The sequence below is a fragment of the Sciurus vulgaris genome (assembly GCF_902686455.1).
Source record: "Sciurus vulgaris genome assembly, chromosome: 13".
NCBI classification, from domain to species: Eukaryota; Metazoa; Chordata; class Mammalia; order Rodentia; family Sciuridae; genus Sciurus; species Sciurus vulgaris.
Genome location: NC_136474.1, coordinates 46,814,982 through 46,823,577, shown reverse-complemented (window position 1 = coordinate 46,823,577; position 8,596 = coordinate 46,814,982). Strand labels below are relative to the sequence as shown.

General features: G+C 47.1%; 1 protein-coding gene across 1 annotated transcript; it reads left to right on the top strand.

Annotated features, from left to right (window-relative positions):
* The first annotated feature begins 792 nt into the window (after positions 1 to 792).
* Positions 793 to 7,543, top strand: ADCYAP1 (adenylate cyclase activating polypeptide 1). The gene is made up of 5 exons (XM_079108370.1): positions 793 to 940; positions 3,056 to 3,187; positions 3,669 to 3,767; positions 4,858 to 4,998; positions 6,088 to 7,543. The coding sequence occupies exons 1-5, from the start codon at positions 831 to 833 to the stop codon at positions 6,149 to 6,151; spliced, it is 546 nt and encodes a 181-aa protein (XP_078964496.1). The 5' UTR covers positions 793 to 830; the 3' UTR covers positions 6,152 to 7,543.
* Positions 7,544 to 8,596: the final 1,053 nt, after the last annotated feature.

The following is an 8,596-nucleotide window of genomic DNA, read 5'->3' as shown; positions in this document are numbered from 1 at the left end:
ACGTCCGGTCACCTCTGTAACCACCGGCAGCAGCAGAAGCAGCCGCATCTTCAGACGCAGCCAGAGGGACCTCAGAGCAGAGAAGGCGCTGCCGACTCTAGAAGCTGCCTGACCGGGCGGCCCGGCTGCGCTGCCGGACCTCTCTTTTTCCTTCCTCCCCTTCTTTGACTTCCCTCTTTTCCTTAATCACTTGCTTCTTTCTCCTGGTGGACTTCAGAGCCACTCTACTCCCCTCCCTTTAGCTCATCGCCTCGTCTTTATTCTGCATCTCTCCAAGTCACGCTCCTTCCTAGTTTCGAGTCTACAAACTTTTGAACAGAATACTAGCCTCAGCAAACAAGTCCTCCAGCTCCTCCTGCTGCTCCTGCTCATTCCTGCGGCTTCTTCTCAGACACCAACGCCAGACGGTGATGCCTCTCGGGTTGTGATTCCAGCTCAGAAACTTGAAGGAGCCCTTTGCCCGCCATCCTTTTTGGCAGCAAATCCTCTCAGCAGCGGTAAGAGTTGAATAGTAAGGGGAAAATCTCATCAAACCAAACGACTCACTTGACTGCTGATTTTTTTTTCCCGCCAGCATTGGCATCAGGGTACGAATTAGCTTTCCTTGTACCAGGTCTAGTTATTGGGAGCTGGGTATATGCAAACACATTTTCTTATTAACTATAGCAATCGAGAAGTGGCAGGGCGCGCGCTGGCTGTCGCTAAGTAGTACTCAACGCAGGGAGCAGAAGCTAGCTCCATCCCCCTGCTTTCGGAGTTTCTTGGGGTTGCAGGGTGGAAGGCCAGGGGCGTTCTTACGGTTGTGTGTCCTCTTTTCCATCCTGCGCAGAATGACCATGTGTAGCGGAGCAAGGTTGGCCCTGTTGGTCTATGGAATAATAATGCATAGCAGCGTCTACTGCTCACCTGCCGCCGCCGGACTCCGGTTCCCTGGGATCAGGTAGGTGCTGGGCGCCTGGGTTGAGCTGGGGCTTCCCTTTGGCGAACACTTTCTCACGGACGCCCTCCTGCAGTTTCCCGGGTACCGGCTACTAAGCATTGTTCCCGGTACCCCAGTTCTCTCTGCCAGTCTTGGCTGTGCCCGGGTCCTGGCCCTAGCTAATCCTTAGGGCCAGGCAGGCTCCACGACGGCTCGGCGCCCCTCCCCCAACTTTACGCATTCCAGGCACCCGGGTACAGCTAGTGAGCTTCCCAGCGCTGGAGAAACCTTCCTTCCTCCAACCTGGCCCGAGGGAGGGGGGCAGGGCAGGGCCCCCAGTTTGGCTTCTTTTACCTATTCTTAGGACGAGTTCGGAGAACATCGGTTCCCAATGTAGGCAGGGGGTTGAGTGTGAGGCTCCCTCGGACTTTGCTTTGTTACAGCGCTTTCTGATTATTGGGGCGGGGTCTCTCTCCCCTCCGCCCTTCCTCTTCACCTCATTCGAATTCTTTCTCCCGAAGAGCTTTCTTTCAAGTGATCCATGTTCCAACTGCATTTTGTGTCCCAGACTGTCTTGGGGAGGGCAGTGTTGGCAGGTTATGGCTAAGAAAAAAGCAACTTGAGAAAAAGAAGAATAAGGATGAGACTGCGAGGGAGGGGGAGAAGCGGATGCAAAGAAGGAGGAAGAGAAAGCAGGCAGGCAGGACCGGGAAGACAGCTTTGCTACCCCAGGATGGAGAAAACCTGGCTTTTTTCTTAACCCCTGGTTTCTAATCGGATGGTGTAGCCCGGGTTCCCCACCGCAGCCCCAGAGGATCCCCACCGATGTGCGGGACAGTGAAAACACGTTGGGCAGCGCAGTGTCCGCGTGGCGCTCCGGGCAGTGAGGAGGGCAGCTCTTCCCAGCCGCGCCCAAAACGTCTGGCTCAGAGGGCGGCTGACGGTTGTTTCGGCGGTAGAGTTGGGTTCTACCTTCTGTGTCTAGGTACAGGGCAGGACAAAAGTGGTCAGAAAGATCTGGGTTCGGAGTACCTAGGGCCAGGGCTGAGGCGGGTCGCCAGGGAAAGACGGGGTGTGGCGCGTGCTGAGGGATGTGCTTGCCTTGCTCTGGCCTCTCCAGCGATGGAGGAAAAGGCAACCAGAGTAACAAGTAGGACTCCAACCCTGATTAGGGAGAGCTGCTTGTCCTGGCCGAGTCTCTCCAGCGGCCCCAAATGATGGGGCTTTGTGCTTTAACCCACCTCTTCTGCCCTTTACCAAGCATGGAGGCGGTAGATGAGGAAGACTGACGTCGTGGGGTACCCGATGTTGGTCCCTTGTTGACCTGAGCTCTGGGGTTGAGATGGGGTCCTGCTCCCCCATCATTAACAGATTAGCGTTAACTATTTGTTTAGTGTACTGAAAAGCCCTCTTATTTCACCTCCAGCTATTTTCAAAGTTCCGTATGCCTGGCACTTTCCCGGGGCGAGAGGCACCGGAGGGCGTGTACACACCACAGAAAGAGCCGACACCAAATCCGCTAAGTTTAGGGGCATCTATTATTCATGTTCCTGCCAGATCCTTTCAGGCCCGAAATAGAAGCTGGAGGTTCTCCGTGACCTACATCTGTGCGGGGAAGGGCTCCCCTGGGCTCAGAGGCTCGGGTGGGGGTGACTGCCAGAGTTAGTTGCCACACATACCATCAACCTACCCACCCAACCCATCCTCTCCATTCCGCTTTGGGCCTCTCCCTCTTCGGGTCTTCATGTTGGTCACTGTCTAATTTCCTAGAACTTTTTTCGTCCCTGACCGTTAATACTTGCGGGAGTCTCGGGTGCCAGGAGGGGAGGGGGCAGTTCTTTTCAGTGGCTAGGTATGCCTGATTAGCAGAGACGCCTCTTTTTCCCAGGGTTCGCTGATCTTGCAAGGCAACCCTTTATTCTCCGGAGGGGTGGGCAAGCTTCCTTGCAGAGTAGGAATTTCTGTTGGGTGTAGTTCCCTCCTCCTTACCTTTACCCCCACCCCCGTCCAGGAAGAAAAGACAGATCTTTGTGGGGGACCTTTAGGAGGCCGGAAAATCAGTGCGCCCCCCTCTCTTTGGGTCCTCGAAGAGCTGGGGAGGACTTGTAATGACCACTCTTTCTGGCTATCACGCAGTCCGGAGGATGAGGCATACGACGAGGACGGAAACTCACTGCAGGACTTTTACGACTCGGACCCGCCAGGCGCAGGGAGCCCCGCCTCTGCGCTGCAAGACGCCTACGCTCTCTACTATCCAGCAGAGAGGAGGTACTACAAGCGCGGCCTCCGCCGCAGGCCGTGGATCGGTAGCTCAAGGACCAAGGTGGTGGGAGGGGCAGGGTGGTGGTCCACAAAGTACGTCCGTTTTCATGAAAGTCCTTAAGTCTCTCTTTTGCCTAGCCGGATCCCACGAGACCAACGGGAAAATAGGAACGGGAGGATCTCTGTGGACTTAAGGGCCGCTTAGGGACCGAAAGGTCTGTGGCCCGATGAATGTCATTGAGTGCGTGCCTCGGTAGATGGGGAACGCAGACTCCAGACCTGCCATCTGCGGAGGTCAGGACTAACTCTCAATCCCAGCATTCACTTTCGGGAACTTCTCTAGGAACTATTCATAAGTTCCTTGCCTCTAGGCGTTTCCCGGTCACCCTCCTTGAACGCGGAGGGGCGCACGCGCCCGGCAGTGGGGTCTTGGGCTGCCGAGGGGGCCAAGGCAGTGACTCTGGGCACACATTTTGCCTCCCGTTAGAGATGTCGCCCACGGGATCCTTAACAAGGCCTACCGCAAAGTACTGGACCAGCTGTCTGCCAGGAAGTACCTGCAGTCCCTCGTGACCAAGGGTGTTGGGTAAGAGTTGGTGAAAGAGTTAACCCGCACGTAATGGTGCGCGCGCGCCGGGGTGGGTGGTTGTGGAACGCGCACTGAGCGGGAGGGGCAGTTTCTACGTCCGTGCGTACACTTGGGCCTCAGGTTGCGTCTGAGCCCCGCGATCTGGGCGTACTCGCGGCCAGCGACTGGGAGAGGTTTTGAAGTGGCATGTTAAATTTGGCAGGAGAGCTGGAGACCAGGTGAGAGCGGAAAAACGAAGAAAAACCGCGGATTTTGATCCGTTTTGAAAGAAAAGAAAGAGAAACCAACCCCGCCCCCCCGCCATCATTCTAAACCTTCAAGGTTTTCCGGAGGATTTGCTATGATTTCCTCTGAGCGTGACATTTTTGAGGGAGGGGCATTGTGTTTATTATAAATTCAAATCGAAGTAAACAAATCACTAAATTTGGACACTTAGGGAAACAGTTTTTGCTCACGCCAGACAAATCCAGAGCTTAGGGCTTGCGTGAAGCCTATCTCAGCAGAAGGCAACATTTTAATAAAGCCCACGGGAAAACAGATTACATTTTCGCAATGAATAATTCATGCGGTGAAAAATATTGCCTACAGCCTGTCGACTTATATTATTATCACGTTTTTCAACTTAGCGTGCGGAAGGAGAGGAGTGCTCCTGTTTGACTAGGAATTGCGGGATCGATATAAATGCCATGGTAGCAGCCGACGTGGCATTTAGGGCCTTTTGGTTATTTTCTTTGTATGTCCGGGATGAGAGGAAGTTAGGATGATCTAGCGCAAACCTACCGATGGTCATATCTTAAAAGGCAGCCTTTGGAGAGACTTAAATCGCGTGCCATCTTCCCTGATCTCCTTCCGGGCCCCCACTAGTAGGACTTAGTGCCAGGAAATCCTGGGTGGTGGGGAGGCCCTGAGGGGTTTCCATCGCAGCCCTTCCCAAAGCCGCTTCCGCGGAGGAAGGCGGCGCGGTGGGCAGTGCGAGCCCCGCGTCCCCCCTGAAGACGCCCGCGTGGGGTGGGGCGCGCCTGCGCCCGCAGCTCTTGAATCTGTGTCTCCCGCGCGGTCACCCTCTTCCCGACCCCTTTCCTTGCAGTGGGAACCTAGGCGGCGGCGCGGAGGAAGACTGGGAGCCGCTCTCCAAGCGCCACTCGGATGGAATCTTCACGGACAGCTACAGCCGCTACCGGAAACAAATGGCTGTCAAGAAATACTTGGCGGCCGTCTTGGGGAAAAGGTATAAACAAAGGGTTAAAAACAAAGGACGCCGAATAGCGTATTTGTAGCGATGAGTTACTTGCTACCCTGTGTATACAACCCTGACACAGTGAAAAGTCGTTTTCCAAACTGACTGAACAGTCATCGCTCATGTGTTCTATCCAAACATGTATTTATGTATGAAGTAAAGCCATTAAATGAATATTTTGATAATAATATTGTTTTTCTTTTTACAAAGCACTAGAGAATGCACAGATATACTTTGTGGACCAATATATATTATAAATATATATATTAAGAATATATATAAGTATAATAGAGAGCAATTCATACAAAGTGTGCACAAGGATTGAAAATTTGCCTGAGCTGTTTATGTTTTTATATAAAATAAATAGATAGACAATCATTGTTTTGAATATTACTCCTATTTTTGTAAACTGGAATTAAAAGGATAGTATTTTTATCCACAACAGGCCTGAAGATATTAATATTGACCATTTGCTACTGTACATAAACAATGATGCCCTGCTCCAGGGGGATTTTGAGGTCATGATTTGGAGAATTGCTGAAGGGCATTCTTTCCCAGTGAGTCTCTGGGGCAGGCTGCTTCAAGCCCAGCCTAACATATTCAAGTGGGCACTGTCCCACTGGCTGGGTGGCAATTCCAATATTTTCGCTTTCTTTGATTCTACTTTTATGTGTATTTGTCTCTTCAGACTCAGCCCAGAAGGAAATTCTAATACAACAGCAGCTCAATCCAAATTGTGCTTCTCCCCAGAATTCATTCCACTCCCTGGGAGAAGAGTTAAGGGACTGTACAGAGAAGGGAGTTTTGGGTAGGAAGCCCTCTTTTCTGTACGTCCTGATTCACCAGGGAACCTAATATCCCAAGGTTAGGGCAATTGGAACAAAGTGAAGGAAATGGAGGTATATTGGAAGAGGCAGAGCATAAGGCAGTAGAAGGAGACCCTGGAGTGGGACTGGTATGAGGCTGCCCCAAGTCTGGGAAGCTGGGAATGAGTCCAGTCCCGCCACAGGTTCACTGCCTGCCTGATTTTGTGTGCTGGGTATTGGAAACGGATGCAAAGTACAATGTGTTTTTCTCCAGTGCTGTCAATGCTTCTCATCTTGTGAAATGGCCAGGATTCTCCCCCTCTAACCCAGCTCTGTAGAAGCCACCCTTTTCCTTTGTGGTTTTTCTGGAGACCCTTTCTTCCCACCCTTCTGCACTGTTTAAGTACTGTTTAACATTTTTCAGTCACTTCTCTTAAACTTGTGAATGCTTCTGTTTTTTGTTGTTGTTTGATGCAAGCAATTATTGTAAAGTTTAGGAACTCCTGTGTAGCTACCACTAAGTAATTATGCACTAAATATGAACCTTTTGTTTCTTGTTTATTGAGTTTGTAGGTAAAATGTATTTTTCTACATTATGGCTTATTGCTTAGTAAAATTTATTTCATAAAACCAATCTTTGTCATATTAGAATGTGTAGTGTTCACATGTTGCTCAGTTTTATTAACTGATAAATCATTTAAACCTCATCTTCCTATGTATGAGTAGTATCTTATATCTGTGGTCAAGAGTGAGGTAAGCAAGCTCCCCAAACCACCCTTGTATCCTTTCTTGGCTAAAGAAAGCATGTCTATTTCCTGTCAATTCCTTAAACATATAGAGTAATCTTTATAAACAAAAGAACCTTCACCCAGCAACCAAATCAAGCAGCAACAGTCTAACCAGCCAGTCCATCTCCTGAATTTCAGGCACAAATTTTTAGGAAAAAAAAAGAAAAAAGAAAAAAAAAAAAAAAAAACAAAAAGAAAAAAAAAAAAAAAATTAAGCATTAGTTTTTAAAGTTTAAAGAACCTTTCCTTTTCCTTTATGGATTTGATCAGTATGAAGTCAGACATCAAAGAAAACAATTGTATTTGCATTCCCAGGCGGGATGGATGCTGCCAGGAGATCACATTGCAGACAGTGAAAACAGAGGCATTCGATCTATGCCTGAGTCCTGTGTATAGGATCAATCTGTCTTTAATTCCACAGTCTCCTCAGGCAATGTGACACGGGATGCAGTTTGCAGCTTTAGTGCCTTTCTTCGCCTTTTAAATCGCCACGAATCACAGATGGCTATTTAGTGGCCCTACAATGCTGCAACACATCAGCTTGCATTTTTAGTCTTAATTATTTGTTTCTTGGATAATGGGCAGAGTTTTCTGTATTTGTGTCAGCTGTTAGTGGTGAAATAGGGCTCTAGTTAAACTTTTATTTATGAAGTCTAATTTAGTGTTCCCGTGGCTAGTTGCAAGCATTTTACAGTGATCACCCAGTTTAATCTTTTGTATACTTTATAGAAATGCCAAGAGCCTTACTAAACTGGAGCAGATTTATGATATAGTGATAATTTAGGTAGATGTTAGTCTTGAAGCTCTTATTTTGTGTGCAACTGATTATAAAAACATCTTAACCAAGTATTATTACACACATGATATCTATAACTAGGACTTTGATAACTGTTATATAAAGTGTGTAAAATTTGTATGAATAAATTTTTGTAAACAATGCAACTTGGTCTAATGTTTGGAGAAAAAAGACATTCAGGAAATAACTACTTTAAAATCTTTTAAAGTACCATATTTCTTTAGCAGTCATAAGATTTTTCATGTCTGGAATATTTATCTAAGCTTCCATGTATTTTCATAAACTGTACTCTGATATCTGCTTGATGGGTTACTGGATTCAACTAAAAATTTAAAATAGCCACTCAGATCGAGATGCCTAAGAAGACAGTAAACTCATAAATAGGCACGGATATTGAAACATCTATAAGATACACTTTAGATTAATTTCCATCCCCTAGTGTGTATATACATTGCTCCATATTCAGAAAGTTACTAGGGAGTGGTGGCAGACTACACTGGAGTATTAGTTATACTTCTAAAATAGCTATCTAACATTGTTCTTTTTGCAAGGAACTGTATACTAAATGTGTCTCGATAAAATTTTGTATGAAAATGATTGACATCAGTTTTGGAGGTTTAAAAATGTGTTCAGAGATATACAAAGTTGTCTCTGACTAAAATGTTGTGGGTACATGGAACAAGAACATGTGAAAATAATGTTTTATTATTTTTATAAAAGAAAGGGAATTTTTCCAGGTGTGTTGATGCATGCCTGTAATCCCAGCAGATCAGAGGTTAAGGCAGGAAGATTGCAAATTTGATGCCACCCTTGGCAATTTAGGGAGGCTCTAACAAATGTAGAGAGAACCTGTCTTAAAAAAAAAAAAAGACCGGGGAGGTGACTCAGAGGTAAAGTGCCCTGGGGTTCAATCCTTAGGCCCTCCCACAAGAAAAGTCATTTGTGAATCATATGCTCTATTAGTTTGTATTCACAAACTTTTAAACAAAGTCTACATATGAAATTCCCTTAAATTCTCAAGTGGTGTTTATTTTGGAGCCCTCAAGTGTTTCTGGGTTTAAAACATGTTGCACTGAAAAACACTTTTAAGTCTTACCATTTAATCTAAAATGCCAAACTTGGATTCTAAAAATGTGTTCAATTAATAAATCAATAAGTATATCACAATAGTATTAAAGGAACAGCAAGGATTCAAAAAT

Bases quoted from the DNA above. Each gene is read 5' to 3' on its own strand.
- ADCYAP1 (XM_079108370.1), top strand. From the start codon at position 831: ATGACCATGTGTAGCGGAGCAAGGTTGGCCCTGTTGGTCTATGGAATA. The intron at 941-3,055 runs GTAGGTGCTGGG...GCTATCACGCAG, and splicing joins CTCCGGTTCCCTGGGATCAG to TCCGGAGGATGAGGCATACG. The intron at 3,188-3,668 runs GTACTACAAGCG...GCCTCCCGTTAG, and splicing joins TACTATCCAGCAGAGAGGAG to AGATGTCGCCCACGGGATCC.